Here is a 19,527-nt window from a genome sequence, read left to right as displayed (position 1 = left end):
CCTCGTGAATAAATAAATAAAATCTTAAAAAAATTTTTTTTTGTTTTCTCTTGTGTGGGTTTTCATAAATATAGTTAAAATCTCATGTAGTCACCTCAGTGCAAATTTGTCTAATCTGCTGGTTTTGTTTGTTTTGGGTGGGATCTGAATCAGCAAGGTCCATCAGTAAACCTTGTGAAGGGGACGAGATGTGGGTGGTATTTCTAGCTTTTTACCTCACCTGGCAGTGAAAGGCCATAGCGCTCTGTATTGTGAATGCCTGTAAGGTTCTGAATTCAGCCATCCAGACATGGCAAGGACTAGAGCACTTTGTCTTTGTGCCCTGGGACAGCCCCATGCGGGTGGCCCAGGCGCTTCTTTTTCCTTGGGCCTCATAGCTGCACCAGGATTGTATTCACACGCTGTTTCCAAGTCAGTCCCCTCCCTGGAGCATATGGGGCGAGAGGCCCCTGTCATGGCTCTTTTTAAAAAAAAAAAAAAACATTTTATTTATTTATTCATGAGAGAGAGAGAGAGGCAGAGGGAGAAGCAGGCTCCATACAGGGAGCCTGATGTAGGACTTAATCTCGGGTCTCCAGGATCACCCCCTGGGCTGAAGGTGGCGCTAAACCGCTGAGCCACCCGTAGGGCTCTTCAGATAAAGCAGTGTAGTTGGGTTCGGAAGACAGCTGAAGAACTGGTAGGTGGTAAGTCACTGAAAGACCTTGAGCCAGGTCAGAGTGTGGAAAGAATTGGTGGCATATCTCTGAGGTGCTTTGATCCTTTCCCTAAAAGGGTGATTATCTTGTGAAATCCTTCTGTCCTACAAAAGTTTTGGGTAGGAGTTACTGATGAGGACTGATTCTGATGCGTTTTTGGCTTCAGCTTAAAACAAGGGGCCGGTGTTTTCTAAGGGTTTGTTTGCAATTGACTCTGTCTCTGGACCAGAAACCTCAGGATGGAGTAGAGATTTGGTTCCTAGAGATTCTCAGGCTGAGAGGTAGGAGCAGGACTGGTGGAGAGAGTGGTAGTGGAAACAGTCTTGAGTACATTGCAAACCTGCTCTGGGAAAGCAGGAGCTAAGGAGTGAGAGTGTGCTGGTGGGCGGGCTCAGACATCCGGCCCGTTCTCTGCACTAGTTGGTGCAGCAAGGGCCGGTTGGACAGGTGCAGAAGAGCACTCAGTTACCGATAAAGCAGGCTGGGTTTTGGTGGAGACTGGAATGTGCATGGAGTGGATTTTGTTCTAGTTGTATACCTTTTTAATTTTTTTTTTTAAGATTTTATTTGTTTATTCACGACAGACAGAGAGGCAGAGACACAGGCAGAGGGAGAAGCAGGCCCCATGCAGGGAGCCTAATGTGGGACTCAATTCGGGGTCTCCAGGATCACACCCCGGACTGAAGGCGACGCCAAACCGCTGGGCCACTGGGGCTGCCCACCTTTACTTTCATCTGGCCTTTTGGAGCTCTTCCGTTTATAGTCTGAGTTTCTTTCTTTTCTATTTGATGTCTGAGCTGAATAGCTGGGAGCAGGCCTGATTGGGAGATGGAGGGGCTGTAGCAGTCAGTAGAGGGCTGTAGCAGTCAGTAGACAGAGCGGATAGGAAAAGTATAGCATCAGTGAAAAGGTTCCTTCTCATGGAGGAGTCAAGGCACCAGGCCTGGAGGCTGCATAGGCTCAGGCTGGAGCACTGCCACTACCAGCACCCTTGGGGCAGAGGCACTACCTCCTCACTATCCAGACCTTTCCTTTCTTTGGAAACTCTCTGCTTCTCTTTCAAGCCAGTCAGAAAACTGGCACAGAAGTTGGTGAGGCAACTGGCGGCATCAGGATGGGGCATCCTAGTGCTCAGCTGCACGTGTGAGCAGCAGTGTGGTTGACCAGGTCCCACATGGCACGTACAATTAGGCAGACAGTATCTTCTTTCTTCATCTGTCCCTGGTGTCTCCAGAGAGACTTGTCCTCCTTCCCTGTCCTGTGTCTATTCTACATTTCTGCTTTTGATTGAACAGACAGGGCTCCTCTCTGGTGAGTCTGGTCTCTGTCTTTGTCCTGACAGAATTTCCTTCTGCCTCTGTCTCTCTCTTCTCTGCCCATCCTCTAAGTTGTATCTGCAGGGGAGGCTCCATTTACTGACTGGTATGTTGGCAGTAGTTCACTGGTTCCGTGTAGATGTTCTTTATTCCCTCGCTTGGGCTTTTTGATCTCAGACAGAGCCAGAGGATAATCAAATCCTCCTTGGTGTGTCAAGAGTTTGTGGCACAGGAGAGATGTCTAAGTGTTGGTGTTTTTATCAGATCAGTCATTTGACTTAGGGCAGTAGAGGCAAGAAGTGATAGTAGTTTACCTCTCGGGAGTCCCTCCTTACACCGAGGCCAGAGAGTAGGAGCACTTCTCTTCTGAACGACACTGATGAAGGCACTCAGGAATATGGTCTCAAAGCCACCCTCAGTCCCCACCCACCTTCCCAGCATGCTCTTCTCCTCACAGCAATTTCTAGCCCTGGTAAAGAGGTGTTAAGAGCATGGAATCTAGATAGACTGCCTGAACTTTGATTCTGGTTCTTCTGTCCCTTCAGTGACCTGGGCCGAGTTACTTTACTCTCTTCTACTTGTTTCTTCATCTGTAGGGATAAAGAAAATAGTACCTATTTCAGAGGGTTGTTGTGGGATTCAAATGCAACCATATATATGATTGTTGATGCCACTGACTTTCTGAGGTGGTGGGGTGCAGCCCACCTCATTTTTACCCTTTGTGCTGAGACCCTCCCCGAATGGAACTCAGCAGGCCAGTAAGGCCTCTTAAGGCCTTTGTTCTGGAGTCTGGTCTCTAGAGAGCCAGGAGACTGGGAGCAAGAACACTCAGAAGATTGGCACGCCCTCCCACACCTTCCCGGGGTGGGGTATCCTTACAGACTCCTTCCTTTTCCAGTCTTGGCAGGAGCAAAGGGCAGCACAGAGAAAAGGAGAACAGTGTTTAGTTAAGGAAATTCACTTTGGTCCCGCCCCTTCCTTCTGGGGCCTTGGTCCCTGAGATCCCCTTCCCTAATGCTCCTAGCCCTTTGCTTCATCTGGCCAAGTCAATACTGGGCTAAAAACCTCCTTGGGGTCCTTTCTGGTCTGTTCAAACCCATTCTGCAGTGACCTTTCACTGGCAGATGAAAAGCAGATGGCCTCCACAAGTTTTGAGGAGAGAGAGAGGCAGACAAGGAGCCTTTTTTTTTTTTTTTTTTTAAGATTTATTTATTTGTTCCTGAGAGACAGAGGCAGAGACACAGGCAGAAGGAGAAGCAGGCTCCCTGTGGGGAGCCCGATGCAGGACTTGATTCCAGGATCACGAGCCAAAGGCAGATGCTCAACCAGAGTCACCCAGGTGCCCCGACAAGGAGCCTTAGCAGAGTAGCTTTGCTCCTTCTCCTCACCTTGTGTGACAGGGCCAGGGGTGGGTTCAGGATGGAGGAGCCCTGTGGAAGGACAGCATCCAGAGCGGAAGGTCTTTTGTTGCCACTTATATCCCATGGGTGGAATTTAAGGGGAAAGGGGGGAGCCTGTCCTCGATCTGCCGGCTGCTTAAAAACCTTGCTTCTCACAGTGTTACCGGGACTTGGCTCTGGTGAGTCGTGATGGCATGAATATCGTCCTGAATAAGATCAACCAGATACTCATGGAGAAGTACCTGAAGTTGCAGGATACCTGCCGTACTCAGGTAAGGCCAGGAGAAGAGAGATCCAGCTCAGAGACATCACAGATGATGGGTCCTCTCTCCTAAAGGGAAGGGAAGGAGAAATTGGGGTAACACACCCCTACCTTTATACACCTGAACTGTAATGTGCTTGGATTCACCCCTTACTCAAATTCACAGGCCCTCCTCTTCATCCATCTTTTCCTCTCTCCTTTAGTTGGTGTGGTTGGTACGGGAACTAGTGAAGAGTGGGGTTCTGGGAGCCGATGGTGTGTGCATGACATTCATGAAGCAGATTGCTGGTGAGTTGATGGCAAGAGCATAAAGAAGAAAGGAAAGGAACCCAAAGGCTAGATGCGGGTGATGGAGGACTAAGCGCCCGGGGGTCTCAATTCCTGGGTTGCCTCGACTCTCTTTCTGAGACAGGTCTCCTCTGGCCACACATTGCAGAAAGAAACATAAAAGTCAATGGGGTCTTTTGAAGCAATAAGTCTGCCTTGTTTTCCTTCCTGCCAAATTCAGGGTCTGATATAGAATAGTTGGCCTGTGTTGGCCAGTCCTCACTCTGGGGCTCCATGGTATGTTGGATCAGGAAGGATCTGAAAGGAATGAGAAGTGAGGGCACATCATTTGTCTCCATCACATTATGCTTTCAGAAATCCAGTGTCTTCCTGGGCTACACCCCCATGTTCTGAATGCTTGCTTCCAAATAGTTCTGACATGTGATGGGGACCAGTTTAAGGGAGGAACTATGTCATAGAAGAGACCCTGACATTTGGGTTTTATTATCTCTTTGGCATCAGTGATCTCTGTCCAAGCCACTAAATACCCAAAAGGCCTGCCCATGCTACCTCTTCTACTCCCAATATCACATATGTTTGTTTAAAACTGACTCTGCTCTCTATCTCACTATTCCCATTAGCTCTTTGCTTCCTCTATAGGATTTGCTGTAACACTGGTATTCCTCTTCTGTTGTGCATAAGCTGTTGTGCATAAGCCTTACTCTGTGTGATACGTGACTATGTGAACATTGACTTTTAAATTTTTTTATTATTATTTTTAAAGATTTTATTTATTTATTTATTTATTTATTTATTTATTTATTTATTTATTTACTCATGAGAGACAAGAGAGCGAGAGAGGCAGAGAAACAGACTCCCTGTGGGGAGCCTGATGTGGGACCCGATCCTGGGACTCCAGGATCATGCCCTGGGCCGAAGGCAGGCGCTAAACCCGCTGAGCCACTCAGGGATCCCAACATTGACCTTTTAAATTAGGACTGGAGCAGGCATAGTGTTTTGCTGGCTTTTACCTCCTGGCATTGCCTTCCCAGTTTGGTCCATAGTCTCCTCTTCCCGTCCTCAGACCTTGGTCTGGCATCACCAGGTGTTACTTCTGTCCCAGGAAGTTCCATAGCAAGCACGGAAGACCATGATACCTGGAAACAAGAAACCTTTGGCCTGTCATGAGCCTGACTTGGGATTGGGGACACCCTGATGCTGTACTGCCAGTGTCACTGGCCACCTGCACCACAGGCCCTATTTGAGGTGTCACCCTTTCTTCCAACCAGGGGCTCTTCATGTCTCTCCCAGACATGCCCTTTCAAGGGTCAGAGTATTCCCATTCCAACACCCAGTCTCTGGAAAAGTCGCAGCTCTGGTTTCTGGAAGAATCTAGAGCTTCTCTTCCTTTCCCTTCTTTCTCTGAGAATGCAAAGGAGAAACTTTAAAGCCTGACTGAACAGAAGGCAATTTTTCCAACACTCAGAACCTCCATGACAGGATTAACAGGGATGGAGAAGCAGGATGGGTGAAGAAATGTGTTGAATTAGCTGAGTTGTTAATCAGAGCCATTTTCATTTTGTTTTCTCTTTCTTTGAAATCAGGTGGAGATGTTACTGCAAAAAATATCTGGTTGGCAGAGAGTGTCCTGGATATCTTGACAGAACAGAGGTAGAGTCTGCCATGACAGGCAAGAGCGTGGGCGGCAGGGTGTGAGGGCTGGCAGGCGGCCTAGGAACACCTGGAGTTAGGGTGAGGTGGGGGAGGGAGAGGCAAATGAAGGAATTAATGCCATGGTCTGGCCCAAAGGGATGAAAGGGTGGGATAGAAAGTCTCAGAGCCCAGGAAAAACTAGTTTCATCTGATAAGGGTCTATTTTTGATCCAGACCTCCTTGGAATGTTTGTCTTTGGGGGGAGATGGGGGAGAATGAGCTCAGCATAGTGGGGGCCAGCCAACCACTCAGGCCTGGCAGGTACCCCTTTCTCCTTCTGAGGCTTTGCACCCGAACTGTGCTCTCCTGAAGCCTCAGGGCCTCAGGGGGAGTGGTGGGGCACTGAAGGAACAGGCCTGGGAACTTGGCCCAAGTTTGCACACAGGGCATAGAGGGCACACCGGGCTTCTGGCTAGTTCTTTCCCTTTCCCATCGAAGGAAAGGCCCAGAAATTTTATGAGGGCTGTACCATATCTGCACTTGTTTGGGGTGAGGCCTTCTCTTGGTCCAGTGGCCTGGTCTTCTCCTTGCTTGACTTCTGAGTGCGTGTGTGCAAGGGCAGCGCAGTAGTCAGACGATTGAAAGGGCTAATGGTGTCTGTATTTCCTGTGGATAGGACATACCTCCCCCTTACTCACACTTGTTCTAAGCCCTGCACGGTGGAGGGCTGGGTCAGGTGCCTTGCAGCGCCACCTAGTGCCACTTAGTGCCCTGGACGCGGCTGGGGCTGCAGCTGGGGCTGCAGCTGAGGCTGTGGTGGGTCTTCCGCCCCACCTTTCCTGCCTCCGCACTGCAGTATCTTGCTGGGTCTCTGCCTTTCTAGAGTCCTGGGTCCGATAGCTTCACCTTCCCTTTCTCTCCATTACCCCATCCCAGGATTCAGATACATTGATCACCTCTCACCTCTGCTCACAATCTTCCTGAAAAGTGGTTTTTCTCATTTTGTTTCTGGTGCCAAATACCTCCTGCTCCTGTAAAGCTGAATTTTCCTCATTTGGGCAGTTAGAGTAGTCTCCATGTACAAGAGTCAGATAGTCAGAAGAGTCTCCTACCCTCCAAAAGCTCAAATCCTTTGGTGCAAATGAGTCCCTGGATGTTTAAGACTGTCTTCTACAGCCTCCCTCTCTCCCTCCCAAGTGTATGTTGGGCAGCAGAATTAACAGAGAGCAGGTGGGGAGGGCCTCCCCAGTGTCCTTGGTTACTGCATTCGTTCTGTGAAAAGAAAAGACCAGAGTTCTTTAATTAGGTGGCTTGAGTGCTTTTCCGGAATCAGGATATTGCCTGGTTGAATTAATTAAACTCCTCGGCTTCTTCCTCAGGTTCCTTGCTTTTCAGTAGAGCTGCCAAGCCCGGATAGCTACTTGCTTGGGAAGCATAGTTCCCCGTTTGGGCACTTTGAGGCAGCACTGGAGAGTTTCTGTCATCTCCCCACTGTCTTTTTAGCTTTATTTTTATTTTTTTAAATTTTAAATTAAAAAAAATTTTTAAGATCTATTTGAGATAAGAGAGTGTGAGCGGGACAGAAGGAAGGGGCTGAGGGAGAGGGAGAGAGAATTCTTAAGCAGATTCCCCACTGAGTAAGAAGCCCGATGCAGGCCTTGATCCTGAGATAATGACTTGAGTTGAAACCAAGAGTCAGCTCCCTAACCAGTTGAGCCATGCAGGTGCCACAACTTTAAAAAAAATTTTTTTTTTGAAGATTTTATTTATTTATTCATGAGAATACACAGAGAGGAGAGAGAGAGAGAGGTAGAGACACAGGCAGAGGGAGAAGCAGGCTCCATGCAGGGAGCCTGACATGGGACTTGATCCCGGGTCTCCAGGATCAGGCCCTGGGTTGAAGGCAGCGCTAAACCACTGAGCCACCTGGGCTGCCCACTTTTAAAAAATTTTTAAGTGAGCTCTACACCCAACATAGGCCTTGAACTTAACAACCATGAGATCGAGTCCACACTCTTCCGGCTGAGCCAGCCAGGCATCCCCTTCTACTCTTTTTAAAGCAGCAGGGAACACAGTTCTCTTATTACCCTCTTTTCCCCCGGGAAAGTTCTAAAACTCCTGGAACAATAGGCTTTGCCATCCAAAATCATGTTGTTCTCTTCAGATTGTGATTCATTGTCTGGGAGTGGGAGCAGTGGCCAGAGAGCCAGCCAGGGAAAGGCATATAACATGGTGGGCTTCTAATGGTAGGTACAATGGAAGGGCTGACACAGTGTGTCCTAAATCCTCCAGGGTCCTCAAAGGGTCTTAACCCCTAGTAGTCCTCATTCCGTGCTGTTAGAGCTGCTAACTTAGGGATGCCTCTAGAACCTCTTTCCCCCACTCTGAGCTGGGGGGCAGCTATGGTGTAATCTCTGTCCCTAATACCTCACATGGTGTTTGACACATGATAAGCATTCACAGTTAATTTATTGGAAGCTAAGTAGTTCTGTGAAAAAGAGAGTTTGCTTTCATTTGGTGCTTTATTGGGCGCCTGGTAGAGCAGTAGGAAGTTGTCTCTACCTTAGCCAGTTGATGGTCCAAGATAGATAATGAGCAGGCAGTCAAGGAATCAAAGAACCACTTCCCCATATTAATCATCAGACATTGCTGAGGCCCCAGAGCCACATGTGGGAGGTGAATTGGGAGAGTGAACGGGCCTGAACAGAGCCCAGGTGCCAGGTGTCCCCCCTTCTGCAGGGAGTGGGTGCTGAAGAGCAGCATCCTCATTGCCATGGCTGTTTACACATACCTCCGTCTCATCGTCGACCACCACGGGACTGCCCAGCTCCAGGCCCTGCGGCAGAAGGAAGTAGACTTTTGCATGTCACTGCTTCGGGAACGGGTGAGGATGAAAACAGTGTAGGCAAGTGAAACCCAGGATGGGAAACTTAGTGAGTTTTGTGAGGTGATCTAGGCCAAGGATGTCGTTTTGGAGAGATGGAGGGTTTGTTTTTTTTTTTTTTTCCCATCCTTCTGAAACAAAGGTAGGGGGAGGGTGGGGAATCCGTGCGGGCTAGCCCTGGCTCCTACAAATGCTGTCTATTGAACTGGCATCCTAGGGATTTTCCTGGTCAGCTTCAGGAATGCTGTTACACACCACAGACATAAAGCTGCCAACGGTTATGTCACCTTCCTGCCTGCCCACCCGGGTGATGGCTGTGCTCAAGTGGGTTGTGAATTGTCCGCTGTCAGATCTCCCAAGAGAGAGCCCAGAGTTATAATCTCTAGTAGCCACTCCCCACATGTGGCAATTAAAGTTAACTAAAATTAAAAATTCAGTTACTTAGTTGAGTTAGCCACATGTCAAGTGCTTGTTAGCCGCATGTGGCTAATGGCTATCCTTTTGGACAGCACAGAGATGAAGATCATTTCCATTATCACAGACTGTTCTGTTGGACCAGGGGGTTTGGGGAAAGTATCTGGGGCTCAGCTTGCTAGTCCTGTCCTGTCCTCTTCATCTGGGAGGGCAAGGGAACAAGTTCATGCAAAAGTCAGCAGGGCTTCAGTAGTTTGCAGTAACCTGTCCTCTTGAGCTCAGCCCCCAGCTTCTAGCTCTGTTCCCCTTTGGTTCCAGAAGAGAAGAAACCCTCTTGTCCCTTGGGCCCTCCTTCCTTCCTTCCCTAGAATGAGCTGCTCCTTGGTTCTCCCCACAGCAGGTAAAATAGTCTGTGTTTCTATTCTCTCTTCACTTCCTCCCCTCATCAAGTTCATGGAATGTTTGATGATTGGCCGGGACCTGGTACGACTACTTCAGAATGTTGCTAGGATACCAGAATTTGAACTGCTTTGGAAAGATATTATCCATAACCCTCAGGCTTTAAGTCCTCAGTTCACAGGTAAGTGAGGACCAGGGCATCCTGCCCTTGAGAGGTGGGAGGTCAGTGTATGTGTGCTGAATGAATCAAGAGGGTAGAGGCTGGAGGGCAGGAGAGGCTTTGGCAGCCAAATACAGGAAACTTGGGGTAGGGCAGGGTCTGCCAAATACAGCTGGATGTGGGAATGGCAGAGGTACAGAACAATTCATGTGGTTCCCAGCAGCCCCTGCCTGGCAGACTCCAGCTGCCATTGCTCCTAAGAAGAACTGAAACAGAACTGTGATCATCCTCCTCCTCCCCCTGCAACTCTTAGACTTGGGAGGTGAGCTGATGACCAGCCTCCAGCCTCACTGGGTCCAGAGAGGGAGTCAGAGATCAGCTCATAGATTGAGTCAGCAGAGGGGCTGGAATTAGCCCTGTAAGAGTGCAGTCTTGCCTCTGAATTCCAAGAATCCCACTTAGCCAAAATTCTCTTCAGGGAGAGAGTCTTTGAGCTTCTCCCTGACAAGGTCCTTTAGATCGCCCTTTCTGCTTTTCGGATTCCCCACCCCTCCTCCAGCACACATGTGTGAATAGGCAGATCGTGTGTGTATGTGTACATGGGTGTGCACATGGAAACAGTCGCCTAGGCCCGGCAGAGTCAGGAAGGAGAGGAAAATCCTGATTCTCCTTATATCATATTGCTTTTACATTGAACATGTGTTGTTTTGAGTGCTTACTGTGTGCTAGACACATGTATGTTAACTCATTTAATCCTCAGGACAACCCTGTAAGATGGATATTTTACTTTCCATATTTACAGATAAAGAAAATGAGGTTCAAGGAGATTAAGTATTTTGCCCAAGGCCACACAGCTAGTGAGTGTCAGAGGCAGGATTTGGATCCAGGTCTGTCTGACTCCAGAGCCCTTGCTATCCCACAACACCACATTGCTCCCAGGACCCAGGGATGGGACCGTCAGGAGCAGAAAGCAAGGCTAGGGTTTCCCCTGTTTCCCCTAACTTTCCCACATGTTGCCACCTGGAATAATGTGAGTAGAGGGCTCTGGATGGCCAGGGACAGAGGAGAAGTCATGTGTCTGGTCCTCGGGATGGTGGTTGGTTGGAGCAGAACATGCAGATGCTGATTAGAACCCCTACTTGTGTCAGTGCTGAACTCTCTTGGTCTTGTCTTAGAACCTCCCCCAGAGCAAGACCACTAGCCATCAGTACCTGGGCCAACTTCTCACCTGCCCTCCATTCCTTCTGGTCCTCAGGGCTCTCTCTTTTCTCTTCCTTTACACACTTGGTTCAGGTATCCTGCAGCTTCTTCAGTCAAGAACATCCCGAAAATTCCTAGCATGTCGTCTGACCCCTGACATGGAGACTAAGCTCCTCTTCATGACCTCCCGGGTAAGCTAACCTTTTGCAGCAGGAACAGAAACTGCAGGTTGGCTGGGTTTCTTTGTCCAGCCTGCAGATGCCTTACCACTGAACGTCGACTGGCAGAGTGGTGGTCAGGTAGGAACCCAATCTACCTGGCATTGGGCAGGGCGCTACAAGCTGGGGATTCAGGGTTGAGTAAAAGAGGTGCAAACAGTTGGAGCTCTTGTGAAGCTTCCAATCTGTCTAAAATAGTCTTTAAACTAATAATTACACACAAATGATATAATTAACACGTGTGATGTACCGTAAAAGGGTAGAGTGAGGTGTTCATTCTGGGAAACCCACTGTTCCTCTGGCTGCAGGCAATTCTCAGGAAGAGTGCAATGGCCATTTCATTTCCAAACATGGCTGAGTTATGGCAGAATCGCTTGAGCAACATGTTAAAAATACACCTTCCTGGATCCTAGTCTCCCAGATAATCTGATTGAGGAATCTATGTTTTTAACAGGGTTTCCAGGCAGTGGCTCCTCTACAGTCTGTCTGGGGTTGGGAAGCCACTGGCCCAGTCCACTTTTGGTTTCCTGAGTCATCCAGGAGAACCATCCAGATCTGTGCTATCCCATGTGGTGGCCACTAGCCACGGGTTGCAATTTCAAGCCAGTGGACCGTGTGACTTTTGATCTCGGGGTCATGAGTTCAAGCCCCACATTGGATGTAGAAGATGACTTTAAAAATCTTGTAAAAAATAAATAAATTAGCTAAGGTTAGATACAATTAAAAATTCAGTACCTCAGTTGCATTAGCTACATTGTAAGTGCTCAGTAGGCACCATCTTTGCAGGAAGTTCTACTGGATAGTGTTGGTCCAGGAGTATTGTTTTATTCTTTCTACTCTGTGTTTTGGGTATGTTTGGAGAACAGAAGAGGAGAAAACCCAGCTCTCTCCTCTTACTTGGTAGAGTGTGATCAGGGGAAGGCATTGTTGCAAGAAGGCTTGAGGAGTCTGTGACCCCATAGGTCACTGAGTGTCCATGCTGAGTGGCAGACAGGCTCTGCTCTTGTTCTCGAGGAGTGTGCCTTGCTGGCCACAGGGGCTCGAGATGATGCTTAGGACTGAGCCTCAGTGACCAGCACAGGAGAAAGGAGCCAGAAATTGGGGGGGAGGGGTGGCAGAAACGAAGGCATCCTGGCACAACAGGTGAGTGAGGAAGAATCTCAACACTGTTTCCAGTCAAGGAAGAGTTAAACAAGGACGTCTTCCCAAAGAAGGAGAGAATAGAGGAGAAAGTGAGTTAATGAATGAATCGAGGGAAGAGACTGAGGTCTGGGTGAAGCCTGGTGGTTTCCTCTTCCCAGAGACCCTGCATGTCTCTCCAACACCTCTTTCCTGCAGGTGCGGTTTGGTCAACAGAAGCGTTACCAGGACTGGTTCCAGCGCCAGTACCTGTCCACCCCAGACAGTCAATCTCTGCGCTGTGACCTCATCCGCTACATCTGTGGGGTTGTTCACCCTTCTAACGAAGTGCTGAGTTCCGATATCTTGCCCCGATGGGCCATCATCGGTTGGCTCCTGACAACGTGCACGGTGAGGGGTGAAGGGCCTTACTCTAAGATCCCCCTATTTCCATGCTTCTTCCTGATGCTCTGGGCGTCCTGACCCCAATGGGCCATCCATTCACTTTTTTCCTGCTGAATGTCTCAGCCTTCGTCCAGCCTCTAGCCGGGTCTCTGGAAGTGGACAGTACTCGGTACTCCCCATCTGCGTTTGGGATTGAACAGGCCCATCTCTTGCCTTTATTGCTGATCCCCAAGCCCAGATTTCTCAGGCCTCCCTGTCTTTCCTTTTAGCTTTCAGAACCATGTGTGGTCATGTCTCTGAGATGGCTCCTTCCTCAGATTCAGGGCTTGTGTTCCTGAGACCCTCACTTAGCAGCCTTTTAGCATCCACTTTGGATAGTTCCGCAAACATAGGGACTCCATGGGGGCAGCCATGTCTTCCCAGCACTTTTCTCCCTATTCCTTGTGTGGGAAACTCCACACTGTCTACTCTCTGTTCTCTAGCTGCCTTCCGACCTGGTCCTTGGAATGTGCTGTTTCAGACACAACAACAGGCTGTCCTTCAGGGGTCTTTCAGTCAGGAATGTGCCTGGGGAGCCCAGCCAAGGCAGCCTAGGGGTGTCAGGGCAACGCAGAGGTGTGTCAGCTAGGCCCCCAGTCTCATTTTCTAGGCCAGGGATGTATGAAAACCCAGGTCAGTCCTTGGCCCCCTGGTCAGTGAGACCATGGCCATTCACACTCATGTGCAGACTTAAGTGCCTGTCACCCCTGGGGGGCTCTACCCGTTTCAGTAGGACCTGAACTTATTTCATACATAAGCAGCAGTGGATCTGGAGTCTGCCTTGGGCTTCTGAAGCTGCTTGATGAAACCAGCCCTCCTTTATCATCTCTCTTCCAGTCCAATGTCGCTGCCTCCAATGCAAAGCTGGCTTTGTTTTACGACTGGCTGTTCTTTAGCCCAGACAAGGATAGCATCATGAACATAGGTATGTGACTGGGCCTGGGCAGCACCACCTCTGTCTCCTAGGCCCCCGCCTGGCCTCGGGAACAGTGGCTGTAAATCTCAGCCATGTCAGGGGAGGCAACATATCTGGGAGCAGTTCCTCACCAGTGCTCCCTTGGTGTAGAAGGGAGATTGCTTTTGTGAGGCCAAGGGCTCACTCCTGCTCTTTTGCACTAAAGCTTGTGCTTGGGCTTCCGGGGTGGGGGTGGGGGGCTGTTGCTTTCCTACTACCTCCCTCGTCCAAGCCTCTGGGGACAGGGGAGATATGGGCTAGAAGCTGCTTCGGGGGTTGTCTGCTTTTAGGTCCGGTCAGTGGGAATCGGGGGTAGGCATACAGCTCTCTCTCAAACCATTCCTATGTACCGACTGATGCCTTGTTTCATGGAACTGGGAATGGACTGTCTGATGTGGGGGCTCTTTAATTCCCCCTTCCCCAGAACCAGCTATCCTGGTCATGCACCACTCCATGAAGCCACACCCAGCCATCACCGCCACACTCCTGGACTTCATGTGCCGTGTAAGTGTGTGTCCCTTCACCTTATGGGCCCGTAAGTGCCCTTCGTCATGGGAGCAGCTGTGGTCATAGGTCCTGCCCCCCAGGTTAATGAATGCTCCCCTTCCATATTCCTACCATGTCTTTCCATGTCTTTCTTGACCTCAGGGATAATGACTTAAGGTAGAATCCAGTCTCTGAGGAACAGCTAGATCTAGAAAGAATGAGCCATTTTAGTAACCTGAAATGGTGAGGAATATTCCAGACCTTTCTGCAGCCATCCTCCCCAGTGTTTCCTTTTCAGAACCAAAGCAGCTTTTTAGCTCTACTTCAGCAGAACACTCTGTGTTGTGTGCTTATTTTCTGTTCTTTTCTTCCCTTCCAGATCATTCCCAACTTCTATCCACCATTGGAGGGCCATGTGCGACAGGGTGTGTTCTCCTCCCTCAACCACATTGTGGAGAAACGGGTCTTGGCGTAAGAACTTTATGTGTCTATAGACGGGGGAGGCTGTTTTCTCATATGTCACTAGGTCAGGCACATTCTGATACTGTCATACCCCTTGCTGACCCTTTTTTGAGTGGTACAGAAAGTATGGCTCTGTGTCAGACTGCTAGGATGACTCCTAGAGGAATTTCTGTCTTGCCAGCATAGTCCAGGAGTCTGAGTCGTATTAGTTGGCATAGACCTCTCTCTAACTGAAGTGAGGAGCTCTGATGTTGACCTTTGTTCATGTTCCCCACTAGGCATTTGGCTCCTCTGTTTGACAATCCTAAATTGGATAAGGAGCTGCGGGCAATGCTGAGGGAGAAGTTTCCTGAGTTCTGTAGTTCGCCCAGCCCACCCGTGGAAGGTATGGGGCCCTCCCATTCTGTCACCTGTTTGAGAGGAGGCGTGGAGACACCCAGGGCGCTCAGCCTGAGCTGTATGTCTGTCACCCTGGGGCGGTTCTCTACCTTCGTGATTGTCCCAGGTTGTCATTCCCTACTTTCTAACGTGTGTCTGTGTTGTCTTCTTTGGTCCTCCCTCTCCATACAATCTTACCTGCTCCTCAGCTCCTGTATTTTCTCTCAGTAGCCTCTCCTCTATAGGGAAGGCTTTTGTGGGACCTGTGTTTGCCTCACATACTTCCTGCAGCTCTTCTCTCTTCTCATCCCCGGGCCCCGAGCCCCTGATGAGAGGTGGTCATGCTGGGTCTCAAGTCTTGCTCCCAGTGATACACACACGTCTTTCTTTGTTATGGTGTAAGGCTTAAGCCAAGCAGAGCTTCCCAGCTTGGTTTTCAGGGGAAGAGCACTTGGGGCTGTCCCCGGTCTCAATCTGTTTGCCGATGCAGGCGGAGCTCAGTGGGTATGTCCCACACCATTCTTGTTCCTGACAGGATTCCCCTGCGAGTTGTGGAAGGTTGTGAGGACCAGATGTCTGTCTTTCCAGGGTCCATAGTCCATTTTGGTCATGACTCTGTAGAGGCCCCTGCCCCCTACCCCCAGCCCAGCATGTTAGGTCACTGGAGACCCTCAGACTGCCTTGTCTCTCCTTCCAGTCAAACTTGAGGAACCGGTTTCTGTGGAGATGGATAACCACATGTCCGACAAGGATGAGGGTTGCTACGACAACGCAGAGGCAGCCTTCAGTGACGATGAGGAAGACCTGGGCAGCAGAGGTGGGCGCGGCCCTGGTCCTGGCCCCGAGAGGACCGGGGGTGGCTGGAGCAGCTTTTCTGTTGCCTCAGCCCCCTGACTTCATTTCGTCAGCAGGGCTAGTGGGTGGGAGTCCAGGGCGCAGAGCCCCACCCTCAGCCCTGAAGCAGGAGGGGAAGGAGGAGCCGTGGCCCCTGAGGCTGAGTACGCACATGTCCAGGGCACATGCCGCGGGCTCTCTGCACCGCCGGCATGTGGCGCGCCCCTGTTGCTGGAGTCTGGGCAAAAGACTGCTGTCCTGAATCTTTCCCATCAGGAAAGAAGAGGGAGTTTCGCTTCCACCCTATCAAGGAGACAGTTGTGGAGGAGCCGGTCGATATCACCCCTTACCTTGACCAACTGGATGAGTCCCTCAGGGACAAAGTGCTCCAGCTCCAGAAGGGGAGGTGGGTGCAGCTCCTGCCCTCTGCCTCAAGAGGCTCAGCCCCAGGCTTTCTGCCCGCTACTCCGTGGGGTGGTGGGAGGACCAGGGTAGGGTGGGGTTTTGGAGGCTCTGGGGGTATCTTCTGCTGTTTGGGTCAACTGGGCACCCAGAACACACTCTACAGCTTCTGAGAACCAAAGCAGGATAGTGGAGATTTCCCTGCTCTTAGGGCCTCTGCCGGGGGAGCCCCAAATTCTTGCCTAAAGCCTCCCCTACCCAAGCCTAGATTCACACAGAGCTCCTTTGTTTTGTCTGTGTGTGAGTGGGTTGTGTTGGTCGTGTGTCCTGCCCTCAGCTGCCATTTACATCTCTGATGTTTCCTCTCCATCCCATATGACAGTGACACTGAGGCACAGTGTGAGGTCATGCAGGAAATCGTGGACCAGGTCCTAGAGGTGAGGAGGTTCCCCACCCCCAGGAGGAAGCAGCCCAGCCTACCCCGTGCAGATTTCCCTCCACGCCCAGGCAGCTGGCTCCTTCCTTCCTGTCCCTCCTGCCCCCGATGGGTCCCCACTGCAGAGCAACACTTTGTGGGTCCTGGAGTTGGAAGCATATTGTGTAGAGGCTCTAGGTCCTGTGGTGACGCCACTCACTTTCTCACCACCAGGAAGACTTTGACTCCGAGCAACTGTCCGTCCTCGCTTCCTGCCTGCAGGAGCTCTTCAAGGCACACTTTCGAGGGGAGGTGTTACCAGAGGAGATCACTGAGGAGTAAGGCTTATCTTTCCTGACCCCTGCTGGTCTCCAGGGGCCAGAAGTGGGTTCTTAGGGCCTTAGTCCTGGAGACATCTTGCTGTGGACTTGAGAGAAATAATCATTTCACTTTTTTTTTTTTAATAATTTTATTTTCAAGCAATCTCTACCCCAGTGTGGGGCTTGAACTCAGACCCTGAGATCAGGCATCACGTGCTCCATTGCCTGAGCCAGCCAGGTGCCCCTCTCTTCATTTGTTCTTAATCTCTCATGTGCTGATTTACTTAAACAAGGATTCATTTTTGTCTGCTGAATGTGGAGTGTGGGGCAGGGATGTGCACCGTAGATAGGACTGGACCCTTGTCCTGGACCCTCCCTGAGGGGCAGGAATTGTATTTTCTTTTTCTTTTTTTTTTTTTTAAGATTTTATTTTTAAGTAATCTCTTTACCCAACATGGGGGCTCAAACCCAAACCCCAAGATCAAGAGTTGTATGCTTCTCCAACTAAGCCGGCCTGGTGACCCCGGAATCTCATTTTCAATGAGTCACAGCCTAGACTGTGGTGTCTGTTAGGAACCTGCTTTCTCTGTGACCAAGCCTGTGAGGCGGCAGGAAGTTGCCCTTTGCTTAGGAAAGGGGACTCTGGCATCCAGCCTCCATAAGGTCTGCCTGCAGCCTGTCTTCTCCACTCATGGTTCTTAGATGTTACCACCTTTTGCAGGTCCCTGGAGGAGTCTGTGGGGAAGCCTCTCTACCTAATATTTAGGTAAGGACCCAGCTGCTGGGCCATCTGTCCTTCCTGTCAACAGTCATATACTCTCTCCTGGGGTGATGGGACCCCCTTTCCAGAAGGCCCATGCCTCTGCTGAGGCTCCACAGGAGGGTCTGCTCCCTTCTTCCCATCTCCCACCTCCAGGAACCTGTGCCAGATGCAGGAAGACAACAGCAGCTTCTCTCTGCTTCTGGATCTTCTCTCTGAGCTTTATCAGAAACAGCCCAAGATTGGCTACCACCTGCTATACTATCTGAGGGCCAGGTGGGTACCCCATAGAGCAGATGTCCTGGAGAGCCTCTCCTATGTGTGCTGACTGCCCTGCCCCACCACTGGGACCTTCCATGTGTTGTTGGGGATTTTTTGTTTGTTTGTTAAGATTTTATTTATTCATGAGAGACACAGAGAGAGATGCAGAGACATAGGCAGAGGGAGAAGCAGGCTCCAGGCAGGGAGCCCGATATGGGACTCAATCCCAGGACTTCAGGATCACACCTGGAGCCAAAGACAGATGCTTAACCACTGAGCCACCCAAGCGTCCCTGGATTTTTTTAATAATAGCTTTAAAACTACAATCCAGTGGTTTAAAGTATATTTGCAAAGTTGTATGATTATAGCTGCTGGCTAAATTAGAACATCTTCATCACCCGCCTGAAAAATTAAGTCACATTTAAAAATCACCTTCTCATTCTCTCACCTCACCCCTGTCAATCATGGATCTGCTTTCTGTCTTTATATAGATTGACTTCTGTGTATTTCGTGTAAATGGAATTGTACAGTGTGTGGTTTCTCATGACTGGCTTTCATCACTTGGTGTAATGTTTTTTTGTTTGTTTGTTTGTTTGTTTTGGTGTAATGGTTTTGAGGTTTACTCCCGCTGCAGCATGTGTCAGGACTTTTTCTCATGACCAAATAACACTCCATTGTCTAGATCCTGCAATTTATCTGTTCACACATTGATGGACATTTGTTTCCACTTTTTTGTCTGTTGTGAAAGGAGCTGCTGTGCACATTCACATTTTTACCTGGATATGAGTTTTCCGTGTTCCTGGGCATATACACCTTAAGAGTGGAATTGTCATCAAACAGTAGCTCCATCTTTAACTTTGAGGAACCGCTGAACTCTTTCCCAAAGCAACTGCAACCACCAGCAGCATGGAGAGTTCTGATTTTTTCACGTGCTTCCCAGCACTTGTTATTGTCTGGCTTTTTCAGTACAGCCATCCTGTTGGGTGTGAAGTACTGTCTTGTTGTGGTTTTGATTTGCATTTTCCTGGTGGCTAATGATGTTGAGTGTCTTTTCATGTGCTTGTCATTGGTCAGTTGCATATTTTCTTGGGTGAAATGTCTGTTCAGATCTTCTAGTTTTTTGTTTTATTTTTTAAGATTTTATTTATTTATTCATGAGAGACACAGAGACACAGGCAGAGGGAAAAGCAGGCTCCATGCAGGGAGCCCGACGTGGGACTTGATCCCGGGACTCTAGGATCACACCCCGAGCCAAAGGCAGATGCTTAACCGCTGAGCCACCCAGGCGTCCCTGTTTTTGTTTTAAGATTTATTTATTTATTTGAGAGAGAAGAGTGTGTGTTTGCATCAGGGACACGCAAAGGGAGAGTGTGCAAGGGGGATGCACAGAGGGAGACAGAGTCTCAAGCAGACCTCCTACCAAGCATGGAGCCAGTGTGGGGCTCGATCCCATTACCTTAAAGTCAGGAGCTGAGCCACCCAGGTGCTCTTCCTCTTCTGTTTCTTAATTGGGGTTATTCATCCTTTTATTGTTGATTTTTAAGAGTTTTTTGTTGTTGTTTTTTGTTTTTTTTTTAAGATTCTATTTATTCATGAGAGAGAGAGAGAGAGAGGCAGAGAGAGAAGCAGGCTCCATGCAGGGAGCCCGATGTGGGACTTCATCCCGGGACCCCAGGATCGCGCCCTGGGTCGAAGGCAGGTGCTCAACTGCTGAGCCACCCAGGCATCCCTTAAGAGTTTTTTATATATATATTCTGAATACAAGTCCTTTATGAAACAAGATTTGCAAATATTTTCTCATTTTGTGAGTTGTCTTTTCA

At 49.5% G+C, this 19,527-nt stretch overlaps 1 protein-coding gene across 1 annotated transcript in view; it reads left to right on the top strand.

Annotated features, from left to right (window-relative positions):
• The window catches only part of INTS3 (integrator complex subunit 3), a 38,823-nt gene that overhangs the window by 12,083 nt on the left and 7,213 nt on the right, over window positions 1–19,527 (top strand). The window contains exons 4-20 of the mRNA XM_055323640.1: window positions 3,573–3,686; window positions 3,880–3,964; window positions 5,548–5,614; window positions 8,336–8,480; window positions 9,345–9,474; window positions 10,747–10,844; window positions 12,210–12,401; window positions 13,272–13,359; window positions 13,814–13,893; window positions 14,255–14,346; window positions 14,616–14,722; window positions 15,413–15,532; window positions 15,826–15,955; window positions 16,334–16,388; window positions 16,601–16,704; window positions 17,408–17,452; window positions 17,603–17,722. Of these exons, the coding sequence (XP_055179615.1) occupies window positions 3,573–3,686; window positions 3,880–3,964; window positions 5,548–5,614; window positions 8,336–8,480; window positions 9,345–9,474; window positions 10,747–10,844; window positions 12,210–12,401; window positions 13,272–13,359; window positions 13,814–13,893; window positions 14,255–14,346; window positions 14,616–14,722; window positions 15,413–15,532; window positions 15,826–15,955; window positions 16,334–16,388; window positions 16,601–16,704; window positions 17,408–17,452; window positions 17,603–17,722 (1,772 nt within the window). The remainder of the gene's footprint in view (window positions 1–3,572; window positions 3,687–3,879; window positions 3,965–5,547; window positions 5,615–8,335; window positions 8,481–9,344; window positions 9,475–10,746; window positions 10,845–12,209; window positions 12,402–13,271; window positions 13,360–13,813; window positions 13,894–14,254; window positions 14,347–14,615; window positions 14,723–15,412; window positions 15,533–15,825; window positions 15,956–16,333; window positions 16,389–16,600; window positions 16,705–17,407; window positions 17,453–17,602; window positions 17,723–19,527) is intronic.

Source organism: Nyctereutes procyonoides, unplaced genomic scaffold (assembly GCF_905146905.1).
Source record: "Nyctereutes procyonoides isolate TBG_1078 unplaced genomic scaffold, NYPRO_anot_genome, whole genome shotgun sequence".
NCBI lineage: Eukaryota > Metazoa > Chordata > Mammalia > Carnivora > Canidae > Nyctereutes > Nyctereutes procyonoides.
Note: the sequence above shows the minus strand (reverse complement) of the source record. Positions and strands in the feature narration are given on the sequence as shown.